Source organism: Oncorhynchus keta, chromosome 29, assembly GCF_023373465.1.
Source record: "Oncorhynchus keta strain PuntledgeMale-10-30-2019 chromosome 29, Oket_V2, whole genome shotgun sequence".
NCBI classification, from domain to species: domain Eukaryota; kingdom Metazoa; phylum Chordata; class Actinopteri; order Salmoniformes; family Salmonidae; genus Oncorhynchus; species Oncorhynchus keta.
Genome location: NC_068449.1, coordinates 44806184 through 44822203, shown reverse-complemented (window position 1 = coordinate 44822203; position 16020 = coordinate 44806184). Strand labels below are relative to the sequence as shown.

Here is a 16020-nt window from a genome sequence, read left to right as displayed (position 1 = left end):
CGTAGTCAAGAGGACAGAAATAGGCAGCTCACTCACTGCCCACACCTCTGCTCTGCTACGCTGTCAAAAAATGTCCGTTGGTGCCTCTTGACAGCAACGAGAGGATGGAGAGCACTGCCAGCAGAGCGCAGGAGACAAATATAGCCTAATCTGACGGGTGCGATAACATTAAAAATCTGTCGTGTGCTGTGAGGTTGGCAGGGCTGGCTGGGTTCACAGATGCCCATGTCAAGCAGCGGGGAGTACAGCTATTGGCTAGGTTACATACTAGTTAGGCAGTGCTTTGGCTTCAGAGCTGGCAGTCTCAAATGGTAGCGGCATGCTAACAGTCAAGAGTTGTATCAGTCTGCTAGCGGATTGGATGAAAGTTAAGCTTCTGGAAGATATTCTTCTCAGTCCAAGTAGAATTGCATACCACTGTGTACCGTATATTGCAACTGTACAGTTGCATCTCTAATCTATCCCTCTCGCTTTCTATCTCATACAGTTTTGTAGGGAACTGGCTGTTATCTGGATACAGGCACGTCCACAGATGGGGCTCAACCTGTGCCCGAGCACCTGCCCTTTTGCCCTCCTATGAATTACTTTTCGTTTCAATTTAGATTCTCTTTTCATTTTTGGTTGTCATCTAAAAGGTAACAAAGTGCTCATCAAACGAGCAAATGTCATAAGCTCTCAGAAATGTCCCGCCCTGCCCAGCCCGAAGAAGCTCACTTGTCTGACTTGCATGTAGGGGCCACTAGCTGCGAGACTTGAATGCTGGTAGGAGGCTACTTTAGAGTTGTATCTGTCATATCTGTGTCTCTCACTGTTAGGGACATAGAATGGGGCAACTTGACTGCGTCTTAGATGTCAGCAGCAGAACATCAAGTTAAAAAAAGTTGGTTTCAACAGCATAGCGAACTAGCTAGCACATTTACGTCATCATTCGCTCCGATCAGCTGATAAGACCCTCTTTTCCCAATGCCAATCACCTCTGGTCGTCTGGCATTAAGATTGCTCACAATGTGTGATGTTGGCTGTTTATTTAGAAAATAAATAGGTCTATACATTTGTACATTTTGGCTAGAGAGACATTTGGTATGTTGTGATTTTTGAGCTCTGAAAGTTATTTCTGAGCACCAAAACGCCTGTGCACGGTCCTGTTTAGATCATTCTTGAAATTGTACTCAGTGTGACCATAAAGGGGTCCCCAGTGGGGTGTCTGTGGTGTTATGGATAGGACCCTCTTGGCAGCCCACCAGTCTCTCTCTCTCTAGTCCAGGCGCCTCGTTTCATGTCACGCCAGACGTCACACTCTCTGAGGTCCCCGGGGCCTCTGCGATCCAGTTTGCACACACATACAAACATTCTCAACCAGCCACCACGAGTTGAGCCCCTACACAATGCGTTTCAATCTGGACGGTGGCAGATAGCGCTGTGAGCAAAAGGAGGGCCCTTCACAAGCGGCTGGGCCTGAGAGAAAGAGAAAAAAAAGCAATAGAAAAAGAAATCCCAGGAGAGTGTCCGCTCCTATCCGCTCAACCATCCACCAAGTGAGTCTACATACCGTCAGTAAGGAAAGGGGCGGGGGAGGGGGGGGACGACGAGACCAAGAAAAATACTTATGTCCACTATCATCTATCCATCGGTCTATTTTTCGAGGAAAAAAACACACATTCGGGGAGGAAAGCATATAGCCTCTTCAAGAGACTTTCAAAGGGGCATTACCCCCGAATCTGAATGATGCAGTGTGACTGGGGGTTGAAAAGACGGCAAAGGAGAGAAGTTTCCTCACTCTTGATACCTTCCTGAGGGACTCGGGTCAACGCAACACGATTGGGACTGAGACAGTGAACGGAAACATATGACAGATGAAGAGATGAAAGGATGAAGAGAAAGATAAAAAAAATAAAGGTGAGAGAGATACTGAAAGGGAGAAAACGGCTGAGAGGAGAGGACGATTCACAATGAGTAAGAGGGAAAAAAAGAGCGGGAGAGACAGAAAGAAAAGAGAAATAGAAGGTGAAATTCAGAGAGGAGACAGTGAGGGAGAGAAAGAGAGAAAAGATAAAGACATAATACATGCAATATGAAGAAAGAGGGGAACAGACGGCTCCAAGAGAATAAACAGTTAGATAAAGACAAATACACAAGACAAATATGGAAAGAGAGAGAGAAAGATGGAAAAAAGAAAACCGATAAATGGGAGCTGAGGCAGATTGTGGACACAACAGCCTGAAGCACGACTGCAGAGCAGGAGGATGGTCAGGAGGATGGTAAGAAAGGAATGGACGGGGGCAGCCTGCCGATGAGGTGCCCAGGATGGAATGTTTCACTCCGCCCCTGCTTCGGATCAGCTGACCCACACACACACAGAGAGAGACAGAGACAGAGAGAGACAGAGGCGCCGCTCTGGAGCAAGAGGCAGACAGAGAGACAGACTGTTCGTTTGGTAGGTAGGTATAGGCAGGCAGAAAGACAGGAAAGAGAGAGCGAGAGAGAGAGAGAGAAAGATGGACAGAAAGACAGACAAACTCCCACATAACAGAACACCACACAGAAACACTTTACTTCACTATGGTGTCACTTAGCCAGTCAGAGAGCTAGGAACAGGTCAGCAAGGCAGCTGGAACAGGCATATAAGCCTAGGTCCAACCACAACCGAACAGCAAACAACAGCGCGAGCGAGAGCCAGCCAGCAACTTCCGAGAGGGACAGAAAGGGAAAATGAAGCCAGAGCGAGAGAGAGAGAGAGAGAGAGTTCACACCTCCCCCACACAGACCTCCAAAGCAGACCCGTGCGCGGCGTCCAACATGGTACACGTGAGGCAGAAAAACGCCACCTCCCTCAGCGGGCGCCATGTCCTGGTAAGGCGGGCAATGATGCCCCTTCCCCGCCCCCGCCAAGTGGCAGGTTTTTGGGTCCGGGATGTTGGCACGGTCCAACCTGTCGCTACATGCTTCTCGAAATAGGATTGAAAAAGAACACGACCAACAGAGGTCCAGTGTTTCTTGTTTAGGCCTTATTCTCCCTTAACAGAATAAAGAAAAATAATGATCTGTGCATGGTGGGACTGAGAGGGAGGGAGGGAGAACCTCAAATTTGGAAGGGAACAGAGAGGGAGGGAGAGAAAGAGAGAAAGGGAATTGAAAGAGGGAAAGAGAGAGATGGAGACCGATAGAAACGGCGTGAGAGACTGATAGAAACAGAAAGAGAGAAATAAAGAGAGAGGGAGAAGACAAGAAAACAACCAAACGCATTCCTTGGAGAGAAAAAAAGAAAGAAAATAGGCCATCAAGTCTGGCAGAGGCAGACACCACATGACTTTGAATTGAAGGAGAAGGTAAGTGAAACTGTGCGCGTTCCGTTTCGACTAAACGAATGGCATAATCCCGGCCACAGGGTCCACGGCACACCTCCGTCACAGAAAACAAAGTACCCAAAACATCCCTTTGTATCTAGAATCCGTTGTTTGGCATGTTCTGTTGTTTTTTAAAAATTGTTATCTTCCCCTTGGTTTACACGCAACGTCACAAAAATGGGTCTTACTTGGGTGTCATCCACAAAGTCAATTACTCTGTTATCTCCACTGACTCAACTCCAAACCTTAAAAAGCTGAAACAGAATATTGAACTTTATAAAAGCGGAAAAATCCAGGGGGACAATCTCTATATATATATATATATATTGACGTATTTTCAAATCCCTTCTAAAAAAGATTGAACAAAAAGGGTAACACTGAATATTTTACAAAATTTAAAGTCAACAGATTGTCAAACTGACACATTTTGCATTCTCTCTCGCTCTCTCTCCCCTGACACACAGGCACCCCTAAAACGGGCCAGACCACCCCCACGCCACTCCCCAAATTCCCTGTATGTGTGCTAATCCGCGGCCTGCAACTGATTTTCTCTGATGTCTAACTAAGAGGGTTCGGCTCCACAAAGGCCTTCACACACCCCTCACAGTAACGAGAGGAGACTTGAAAAACGGGGTGCTGAGCCTTTTGACCACTGTCAGCGCCATGACTAATTGTGTTATGTAACTTCTCCCCTTTGTCACGCCATCCAACTGGTCAAAACATGAATGCGTCCCAACTGGAACCGTATTTCCTATAAAATACACTCATTTATGACAACGTCCTCGCTGTCTGAGGAAAGAACTGATCAGGGGAATCAGCGATACCCGATATTTATGTATTCTGAACATGGCCAAATCTGACTAATAAGTCAATGTATCGACTGGGATAGAAGAGAATGAAGGAGGGGTCAGCTGAAGTGAATTGTCCTCGAAGATCGTGTGTGTGTGTGTGTGTGTGTGTGTATATGCAAGCGTGTACGGTACCAGTCAAATGTTTGGAAACGCCTACTAAGGGTTTTCATTTATTTGTTACTATTTTCTACATTGTAAAATACTAGTGAAGACATCAAACATATGAAATAACACATATAGAATCGTGTAGTAACCCAAAAAGTGTTAAACAAATCTAAATATATTTTATATTTGAGATTCTTCAAAGTAGCCACCCTTTGCCTTGATGACACCTTTGCACACTCTTGGTATTCTCTTAACCAGCTTCACGATGAAGTCACATGGAATGCATTTCAATTAACAGGTGTGCCTTGTTAAAAGTTAATTTGAGGAATTTCTTTCCTTCTTAATGTGTTTGTGCCAATCAGTTGTGTTGTGACATGGTAGGAGTGGAAGACAACGTCCATATTATGGCAAGAACAGCTCAAATAAGCAAAGAGAAACGATAGTCCATCATTACATTAAGACATGAAGGTCAGTCAATCTGGAAAATGTCAAGTGCAGTTGCAAAAACCATCAAGTGCCATGATGAAAGTGGCTCTCATGTTGACCACCACAGGAAAGGAAGACCGAAAGATACAATTGAAGTCACATACACTTAGGTTTGAGTCATTAAAACTTATTTTTCAACCACTCCACAAATTTCTTGTTAACTTCTTATGGCTAGGGGGCAGTATTGAGTAGCTTGGATGAATAAGGTGCCCAGAGTAAAATACCTGCTACTCAATCCCAGAAGCTAAGATATGCATATTAGTATATTTGGATAGAAAACACTCTGAAGTTTCTAAAACTGTTTGAATGATATCTGTGAGTATAACAGAACTCATATGACAGGCATAAACCTGAGAAAAAATCCAACCAGGAAGTGGGAAATCTGAGGTTTGTAGGTTTTCAACTCATTGCCTATCAAAGATACAGTGGGATATTGGTCATATCGCACTTCCTACGGCATCCACTAGATGTCAAAAGTCTTTAGAACCTTGTTTGATGCTTCTACTGTGAAATGGGGGCGAATGACAGGGGAATGACTCAGAGGTCTGCCAGAGAGCCACGAGCTGGCCATGCTCGTTCACGTGAGAGCGAGCTCTGTTCCATTGCATTTCTACAGACAAAGGAATTCACTGGTTGGAACATTATTGAAGATTTATGTTAAAAACATCCTAAAGATTGATTCTATACATCGTTTGACATGTTTCTATTGACTGTAACGGATCTTTTTGACTTTGTCTGCGCCTAGTGATCGCGCGGCATTCATTTGGATATGTGAACTGAACGCGCTAACAAAGAGGAAGTATTTGGACATAGATGGACATTATCGAACAAAACAAACATTTATTGTGGAACTGGGATTCCTGGGAGTGCATTCTGATGAAGATCAAAGGTAAGTAAATATTTATAATGCTATTTCTGACTTCTGTTGACTACACAACATGGCGGATATCTGGTTGGGTTGTTTTGGTCTCTGAGTGCCGTACTCAGATTATAGCATGGTGTGTTTTTTCCGTAAAGTTGTTTTGAAATCTGACACCGCGGTTGCATTAGTGAGAAGTGTATCTATAATTCCATGCATAATAGTTGTATCTTTAATCAATGATTATTATGAGTATTTCTGAAAATTGATGTGGCTCTCTGCAAAATCACTGGATGTTTTGGAACAACTGAACATAATGCGCCAATGTAAACATTTAAAAGAAAATATGAACTTTATCGAACAAAACATACATGTATTGTTTAAAATGAAGTCCTATGAGTGTCATCTGATGAAGATCATAAAAGGTTAGTGATTTATTTTATCTATATTTCTGCTTTTTGTGACTCCTCTCTTTGGCTGGAAAAATGGCTGTGTTTTTCTGTGACTTCAAATAAAATTTTATTTGTGACATACACATGGTTAGCAGATGTTAATGCGAGTGTAGTGCTTGTGCTTCTAGTTCCGACAATGCAGTAATAACCAACAAGTAATCTAGCTAACAATTCCAAAACTACTACCTTATAGACACAAGTGTAAGGGGATAAGAATATGTACATAGAGATATATGAGTGATGGTACAGAGCGGCATAGGCAAGATACAGTAGATGGTATTGAGTGCAGTATATACATATGAGATGAGTATGTAAACAAAGGGGCATAGTTAAAGTGGCTAGTGATACATGTATTACATAAAGATGCAGTAGATGATATAGAGTACAGTATATACATATACATATGAGATGAATGATGTAGGCTATGTAAACATTATATTAGGTAGCATTGTTTAAAGTGGCTAGTGATATATTTTTACATCATTTCCCATCAACTGCCATTATTAATGTGGCTGGAGTTGAGTCAGTGTGTTGGCAGCAGCCACTCAATGTTAGTGGTGGCTGTTTAACAGTCTGATGGCCTTGAGATAGAAGCTGCTTTTCAGTCTCTCGGTCCCAGCTTTGATGCACCTGTACTGACCTCGCCTTCTGGATGATAGCGGGGTGAACAGGCAGTGGCTCGGGTGGTTGTTGTCCTTGATGATCTTTATGGCATTCCTGTGACATCGGGTGGTGTAGGTGTCCTGGAGGGCAGGTAGTTTGCCCCCGGTGATGCGTTGTGCAGACCTCACTACCCTCTGGAGAGCCTTACGGTTGTGGGCGGAGCAGTTGCCGTATCAGGCGGTGATACAGCCCGACAGGATGATCTCGATTGTACATCTGTAGAAGTATGTGAGTGCTTTTGGTGACAAGCCGAATTTCTTCAGCCTCCTGAGGTTGAAGAGGCGCTGCTGCGCCTTCTTCACGATGCCGTCTGTGTGGGTGGACCAAGTCAGTTTGTCTGTGATGTGTACGCCGAGGAACTTAAAACTTACTACCCTCTCCACTACTGTTCCATCAATGTGGATAGGGGGGTGTTCCCTCTGCTGTTTCCTGAAGTCCACAATCATCTCCTTAGTTTTGTTGATGTTGAATGTGAGGTTATTTTCCTGACACCACAGGCCCTCACCTCCTCCCTGTAGGCCGTCTCGTCGTTGTTGGTAATCAAACCTACCAACTGTTGTGTCGTCCGCAAACTTGATGATTGAGTTGGAGGTGTGCGTGGCCACGCAGTCGTGGCTGAACAGGGAGTACAGGAGAGGGCTCAGAACGCACCCTTGTGGGGCCCCAGTGTTGAGGATCAGCGGGGTGGAAATGTTGTTGCCTACCCTCACCACCTGGGGGCGGCCCGTCAGGAAGTCCAGTACCCAGTTGCACAGGGCGGGGTCGAGACCCAGGGTCTCGAGCTTGATGACGAGCTTGGAGGGCACTATGGTGTTAAATGCCGAGCTGTAGTCGATGAACAGCATTCTCACATAGGTATTCCTCTTGTCCAGATGGGTTAGGGCAGTGTGCAGTGTGGTTGAGATTGCATCGTCTGTGGACCTATTTGGGCGGTAAGCAAATTGGAGTGGGTCTAGGGTGTCAGGTTGATTGACTGTAGACCCTGCCACATACCTCTTGTGTCTGAGCCGTTGAATTGAGATTCTACTTTGTCTCTATACTGACGCTTAGCTTGTTTGATTGCCTTGCGGAGGGAATAGTTACACTGTTTGTATTCGGTCATGTTTCCGGTCACCTTGCCCTGATTAAAAGCAGGGGTTCGGGCTTTCAGTTTCACGCGAATGCTGCCATCAATCCACGGTTTCTGGTTTGGGAATGTTTTAATCGTTGCTATGAGAACGACATCTTCAACACATGTTCTGAATGAACTCGCTCACCGAATCAGCGCATTCGTCAATGTTGTTGTCGAAACATATCCCAGTCCACGTGATGGAAGCAGTCTTAAGAGTGTGGAATCAGATTGGTCGGACCAGCGTTGAACAGACCTCAGCGCGGGAGATTCTTGTTTTTGTTTCTGTCTGTAGGCAGGGATCAACAAAATGGAGTCGTGGTCAGCTTTTCCGAAAGGAGGGCCGGGCAGGGCCTTATATGCGTCGCGGAAGTTAGAATAGCAGTGATCCAAGGTTTTTCCAGCCCTGGTTGCGCAATCGATATGCTGATAAAATTTAGGGAGTCTTGTTTTCAGACTAGCCTTTTTAAAATCCCCAGCTACAATGAATGCAGCCTCCGGATAAATGGATTCCAGTTTGCAAAGAGTAAAATAAAGTTTGTTCAGAGCCATCGATGTGTCTGCTTGGGGGGGAATATATACGGCTGTGATTATAATCGAAGAGAATTCCCTTGGTAGATAATGCGGTCGACATTTGATTGTGAGAAATTCTAAATCAGGTGAACAGAAGGACTTGAGTACCTGTATGTTGTTATGATCACACCATGTCACATTAACCATGAAGCATACGCCCCCGCCCCTCTTCTTACCAGAAAGATGTTTGTTTCTGTCGGCGCGATGCATGGAAAAACCAGCTGGCTGCACCGATTCCGATAGCGTCTCTCCAGTGAGCCATGTTTCCGTGAAGCAAAGAACGTTACAGTCTCTGATGTCCCTCTGGAATGCTACCCTTGCTCGGATTTCATCAACCTTGTTGTCAAGAGACTGGACATTGGCGAGAAGAATGCTAGGGAGTGGTGCACGATGTGCTCGTTTCGGGAGTCTGACCAGAAGACCGCTCCGTTTCCCCCTTTTACGAAGTCGTTTTTTTGGGTCGCCGGCTGGGATCCATTCCGTTGTCCTGGGTGAAAGGCAGAACACAGGATCCGCTTCGCGAAAGTCATATTCTTGGTCGTACTGATGGTGAGTTGACGATGCTCTTATGTTCAGTAGTTCTTCCCGACTGTATGTAATGAAACCTAAGATGACCTGGGGTACTAATGTAAGAAATAACATGTAAAAAAACAAAAAACAACTGCATAGTTTCCTAGGAACGCGAAGCGAGGTGGCCATCTCTGTCAGCGCCGGAAGTCAGTTTGGTTTGCTTTCGATGTAAAGCGGACACTGTGGTGCGATTAACAAGAAGTGTATCTTTAAAATGGTGTAAAATACTTGTATGTTTGAGGAATTTTAATTATGGGATTTCTGTTGTTTTGAATTTGGTGCCCTGCACTTTCACTGGCTGTTGTCATATCGATCCCGTTAGCGGGACCTCAGCCCAAACTATAGTACCGACTTGTCTTTGTGAGACACAGAGTAGGTGAATGGATGAACTCTTCATGTGTGATTCCCACCGTTAAGCATGGAGGAGGATGTGTCACGGTGTGGGGGTGCTTTGCTGGTGACACTTGATGAAGAATTTAGAATTCAAGGCACACCTAACCAGCATGGCTACCACAGCATTCTGCAGGGATACGCCGTCCCATCTGGTTTGCGCTTAGTGGGAATATAATTTGTTTTTCAACAGGACAATGACCCAAAACACCTCCAGAATGTGAAAGGGCTATATGACCAAGAAGGAGGGTGATGGAGTGCTGCATCAGATGACCTGGCCTCCACAATCACCCGACCTCAACCCAATTGAGATGGTTTGGGATGAGTTGGACCACAGAGTGAAAGAAAAGCAGCCAACAAGTAAGTGCTCAAGATATGTGGGGACTCCTTCAAGACTGTTGGAAAATAATTCCAGCTAAAGCTGGTTGAGAGGATGTCAGGAGTGTGTAAATCATCAAGGGAAAGGGTGGCTACTTTGAAGAATCTAAAATATACACTGCTCAAAAAAATAAAGGGAACACTTAAACAACACAATGTAACTCCAAGTCAATCACACTTCTGTGAAATCAAACTGTCCACTTAGGAAGCAACATTGATTGACAATACATTTCACATGCTGTTGTGCAAATGTAATAGAATACTGGTGGAAATTATAGGCAATTAGCAAGACACCCCCAATAAAGGAGTGGTTCTGCAGGTGGGGACCACAGAACACTTCTCAGTTCCTATGCTTCCTGGCTGATGTTTTGGTCACTTTTGAATGCTGGCGGTGCTTTCACTCTACTGGTAGCATGAGACGGAGTCTACAACCCACACAAGTGGCTCAGGTAGTGCAGCTCATCCAGGATGGAACATCAATGCGAGCTGTGGCAAGAAGGTTTGCTGTGTCTGTCAGCGTAGTGTCCAGAGCATGGAGGCGCTACCAGGAGACAGGCCATTACATCAGGAGATGTGGAGGAGGCCGTAGGAGGGCAACAACCCAGCAGCAGGACCGCTACCTCCACCTTTGTGCAAGGAGGAGCAGGAGGAGCACTGCCAGAGCCCTGCGAAATGACCTCCAGCAGGCCACAAATGTGCATGTGTCTGCTCAAACGGTCAGAAACAGACTCCATGAAACAGACTCTACTCCGTGGTATGAGGGCCCGACGTCCACAGGTGGGGGTTGTGCTTACAGCCCAACACCGTGCAGGATGTTTTTCATTTGCCAGAGAACACCAAGATTGGCAAATTCGCCACTGGCGCCCTGTGCTCTTCACAGATGAAAGCAGGTTCACACTGAGCACACGTGACAGACGTGACAGTCTGGAGACGCCGTGGAGAACGTTCTGATGCCTGCAACATCCTCCAGCATGACCGGTTTGGTCAGTCATGGTGTGGGGTGGCATTTCTTTGGGGGGCCGCACAGCCCTCCATGTTCTGGTAGCCTGGCCGAGATGAGATCCTCAGACCCCTTGTGAGACCATATGCTGGTGCGGTTGGCCCTGGGTTCCTTCTAATGCAAGACAATGCTAGACCTCATGTGGCTGGAGTGTGTCAGCAGTTCCTGCAAGAGGAAGGCATTGATGCTATGGACTGGCCCGCCCGTTCCCCAGACCTGAATCCAATTGAGCACATCTGGGACATCATGTCTCGCTCCATCCACCCTCCGCCACGTTGCACCACAGACTGTCCAGGAGTTGGCGGATGCTTTAGTCCAGGTCTGGGAGGAGATCCCTCAGGAGACCATCCGCTACCTCATCAGGAGCATGCCCAGTTGTAGGGAGGTCATACAGGCACGTGGAGGCCACACACACTACTGAGCCTCATTTAGACTTCTTTTAAGGACATTACATCAAAGTTGGATCAGCCTGTAGTGTGGTTTTCCACTTTAATTTTGAGTGTGACTCCAAATCCAGACCTCCATGGGTTGATACATTTGATTTCCATTGATACTTTTTGTGTGATTTTGTTGTCAGCACATTCAACTATGTAAATAAAAAAGTATTTAATTTCATTCATTATTTCATTTAGTATTTAATTTCATTCATTCAGATCTGGGATGTGTTATTTTAGTGTTCCCTTTATTTTTTTGAGCAGTGTATTTTGTTTAACACTTTTTTTATTACTACATGCTTCCATTTGTGTTATTTCATAGTGTTGATGTCTTCACTATTATTCTACAATGTAGCAGTAGTAGTAAAAATAAAGAAAAACCCTGGAATGAGTAAGTGTGTCCAAACGTTTGACTGGTACTGTATGTATTTGTGTGTGTGTGCTTACATATGCAAGCATGCATGTATGTGTGTGTGTGTGCATTTTGCCTGTGTGTGTGTGTGTCTCTGTCTCTCTCCACATGACAATAGGGCGCTCTGTGATGGATCTGAAGCCTCCATTTAGCGACGCTTCTTTCAGCGGGCTGTGGAAAACACATCCGCCCGCTTCGCTGCCCCAACCCAGCAGGCTGAGAGGGGCTCGGCGGCGCACAGGGCCACATGATAAAAGGCTCTATTTACAGGCAGAGACAACAAGTAGAGTTCCCCCCCCCCCCAAAACAGATCTCTTAATGCTTTTGAGAAGAGGCACAGAACCATTGGAATTGGAATTTCATTGGAATTCCCAGAGTCGATAGGCCGAGACTGTGACTATGGATAGGAACCTGGGTTGAAATTCAAGGTCGAACCGATTATGATTTTTCAACGCCGATACCGATTATTGGACGACCAAAAAAAGCCGATACCAATTTATTGTAATTATAATAAACACAGAAATACGAGCCTTTGGTCATTAATATGGTCAAATCCGGAAGCAATTATTTCGAAAACAAAACTCTTATTCTTTCAGTGAAATAAGGAACAGTAGCAAACCCAAGTCTAAATATTGCTGTTACATTGCACAACCTTCAATGTTATGTCATAGGAGCGAGGGAGGAAGAAAGAGCAGCCCAAACTGTAGCATATACCCTGACTCTGCGTGCAATGAATGCAAGAGAAGTGACACAATTTCCCTAGTTCATATTGCCTGCTAAAATGAATTTCTTTTAACTAAATATGCAGGTTTAAAACGATATGCTTCTGTGTACTGATTTTAAGAAAGGCATTGATGTTTATGGTTAGGTACATTCGTGCAAAGATTGTGCTTTTTTCACAAATGGGCTTTTGTTGAATCATCACACGTTTGGCGACGTAGGCTGTGATTCGATTGATTATATGCTACGCAGGACAAGCTAGTTTACCTAGTAATATCGTCAACCATGTGTAGGTAACTAGTGATTATGTGAAGATTGATTGTTTTTTACAAGTTTAATAAGTTGATAAGTTTAATGCTAGCTAGCAACTTACCTTGGCCTGCAATCAGTCATAATCGGCGTCCAAAAATGCTGATTACAGATTGTTATGAAAACTTGAAAATCGTCCCTAATTAATTGGCCATGCCAAATAAATCGGTCAACCTCTAATTGAAATAGTGTGTGTTTTATTTCAAATACTTTGATTGAGCTTGCCTGGCACAATGGAATGAATAGGATAGTCCTAAAAGAGCAAACGTGTCACTAGACATGCACAATGAAACACTTTGAATGTAAACAAATGCTATTTGAACGCCGGTCTGGACTGTGGATTGGAAACGGAGAGGCCAATAAGTTAACAATTTCACATAATGGCTAGCAGAGAGAGGTGAGAGAGAGAGAGAGAGAGAGACCTGAGAGAGAGAGAGAGAGAGAGAGAGAGAGAGAGAGAGAGAGAGAGAGAGAGAGAGAGAGAGAGAGAGAGAGAGAGAGAGAGAGAGAAAAAGGAGAGAGAGAGAGAGAGAGAGAGAGAGAGAGAGAGAGAGAGAGAGAGAGAGAGAGAGAGAGAAGAGACATGCAGGTTCAGTGAGAGAGAGAGAGAGAGGGAGAGGAAGAAGAAAAGACATGCAGGTTCAGTGAGAGGGGGAAGAAGAAAAGACATGCAGGCAGTGGGAGGGGGAAGCTGCAGACACGGGCTGTGGAATGCACACTTTTTAAAAAGAGCCTGGCTAGACAGGCACCGTTCTTCCGCCCTCCTCTCCTTCTTCCTCCCTCGCTCCTAGGCCCATCAGAAATGAGACAATGGAAGAATCCCGGAGCTGGTCTGCCAAGAAAGCGGTTCTGAACGCTCCTTGCCTGTATCCCAAATCGCACCTTGTTCCCTATAAAGTGCAAGATAGAGTGAACAGGGTTCCATTTGGGATGTAGACCTCTTCTGCCGCCGGTATATGTGGACAGAGAGAAGAAGGAATGTCCGCCAAGCACATGTTATGATGTTAGGGGTCAAGTTTGGAAAAGCGAGCACCTGGAGTATGCCCGGTGTGGTGTTAACCCACGCACGAGTCTAATCAAAAACAGGCAATGGATGGGCGCACAGAATTTCTGACCTCACTCTAGATCCACCTCCTTGCTTAACCCCTCGTCTGTCTGTCTGACAAAAGGAGTCACAAGTTAATTTAAATTTGGCAAGAGTGCCGAAAATCACAACTAAAAGCATTGAAAACGGATGGACACAGAATGAGGACTCTTGTGCAAACCATGGTTCATGGTTCATCCTACCTCATAGGATCCGTGAAAAACTCTACCGCCGCCAACAAACATTAACGTTCCAATTACCTGGGTGCTGACAAATCGCGTCCCGTCCGTTGCCGCCACTGTCAGGTTGTAATTGGATTTCTGCTCGGCGTCGAGGGGCCTCGCCACAATCAGGGTCCCGCTGGCCTTGCCCACGTCAAAGCGGCTGTCGTAGTTCCCACCTGGTGGAAACGACGGAAGGAAGGGTTAGGCGGGCCCACAAATTAAAATGGACAGGAAATGAGTGGGGCCATCATCACCTGTTTAAATTATAACGCAGTACTGGAGCTAGGTAAGCTAACAGTGACATACGGGTTCTGTTTGGCCATGGCATTAGGCAAGAGGAACTTATACATAAATTGTATGTAATCCATGTATAATAATAAATGTATATTATCCATACTGTTGCCTACATCAATATGATAAGCAACATTATCCCTATTGTTGATACATACAGAAGCACACATGTACTGCACTGTGTATCACCGATGTAAAAAACATTTCCCTGTACTTATGTTAACTTTCCAGGCTCATTATGGAACCATATGTGCAAGTGGTATGATGTGTATACATCAATCACGTACAGTTAGTTGCATGTGTCAATAGATTCCACGAGACACCGTGAATGAAATACACATACAGTACATAGACAAAATGGAGCCATATGTTCATGTTCACGTGCGGTATATGTGTTGACGTAAATCTGTTGTCACACGATCACAAGAACGACAGAAACAAATGCACAAGCTCAGCCACGTGACAGCACGACTGGGTTCAAACGCCATTTGAACTTTTGGGCGGGGTTTGCACTCCTATTGGTCTATGAAGCCAGGCAAGCTCAGTCAAGCACACCTAGAGCAGTTGAAATGATTTCAAATCGTTTTTGAACCCAGATCTGCATGTCAAACATCACAGTCAACAATCTCCAACGGTACTAGAGAGATCACTTAATACAGCCAAGGGCAGCAGAGAGATCCCATTACAGCAGATCTACCTTCCGCTGTACAGTTGAGGTCGCAAGCCATCTGAGCGACGTAAAACACTTCCCCCGTGTCTCCTTCTGGACAAACCAAATCCAGTACAAGAGAGACATTCCCAAAGGAGAAGAGAAGAGAAGCAGAGAAGAAGAAAACATAGAGAAAAAAAGAGAGAGGCAAGGCGTCAGTCAAACGTTGGTTAGAAGAGAGGAGGGAGAAGTATTTTCAGGAAATGTATGCAGTAGAGATGTTAACATTCACCATGCAAAGAAGTCACTATTAGAGACTCAATTATTACAGGGAGCAAGGAGAAAATAGGTTGTACGTTGGTTTTGTTTTTGGGTTTGTTGGGTTCACACTCATATTCGCTTTGCTTGGGTTAGTGCTAAGAAGAATACTACAAGAATCTATGCCGGGTATGTCTTCCCTTGTCTATACAACTAGATTCATCTCCTTCTAGAGCGCATTCAACTGACCCACATACACACGCATGCGCGTATGCACAGACCCACACGCAACCTGAAACGGAACCCTGCAGCCACTCGTCAAGGTTTCACCTGTGATCTCGAACCAGACTGGCGTGTCCGACGTCTCCGTGGTGATGACCCCCACCATGTGCGCCACGGGGTCGCTCTCCATCACTGAGAAGAAGAAGGGGGGCTCCTCAAAGGCCAGGGGGGGGGCGCTGGCCGCCACCTCCGGCTTGGGGATCCACTCGATGTGCAGCCGGCAGGTGGACGACTTCTGGGGGCGCCCGTTGTCCACCGCTTTGATCTGAAAGAGAGAGGGAATGAATTGATTTGAATTGATTTTTGGTAACTAAATTATACAACAAAACACACTGGATTCCCAGCGGATAGCATTTAAAAAGCATGAATTAAAATACTTGAATTAAAACACAGGGAGAGATACGGGGGAGAGGAAAGAGAGAGAGAGCAAGAGAGAGAGAGAGAGAAATAGAGTGAGAGACAGATAGGCCAAGGGGTCAAAGAACGGCCAGCCAGCCCACATGGAAAAAAACAACCACCGAGCAGAACACCTGTTACCATGGCGTCCCCCGTTAAACAGATGTCCGGGGAGATTACTG

The 16020-nt window shown here is 45.3% G+C and overlaps 1 protein-coding gene across 8 annotated transcripts in view; it reads right to left on the bottom strand.

Annotated features, from left to right (window-relative positions):
- The window catches only part of LOC118362955 (protocadherin Fat 1-like), a 112192-nt gene that overhangs the window by 44024 nt on the left and 52148 nt on the right, over window positions 1-16020 (bottom strand). For 6 of the 8 annotated variants that reach the window (XR_008086311.1, XM_035743707.2, XM_052486617.1 and 3 more), the window contains exons 6-8: window positions 15491-15707; window positions 14951-15016; window positions 13999-14138 (exon numbers count right to left, since the gene is read on the bottom strand). Coding sequence is in view for 7 of the 8 variants with exons in the window: in XM_035743707.2 (XP_035599600.2) it covers window positions 13999-14138; window positions 14951-15016; window positions 15491-15707 (423 nt within the window). In the remaining variant the exon portion in view is untranslated. The remainder of the gene's footprint in view (window positions 1-13998; window positions 14139-14950; window positions 15017-15490; window positions 15708-16020) is intronic. The other 2 variants (XM_052486614.1, XM_052486616.1) reach the window with 1 other exon arrangement.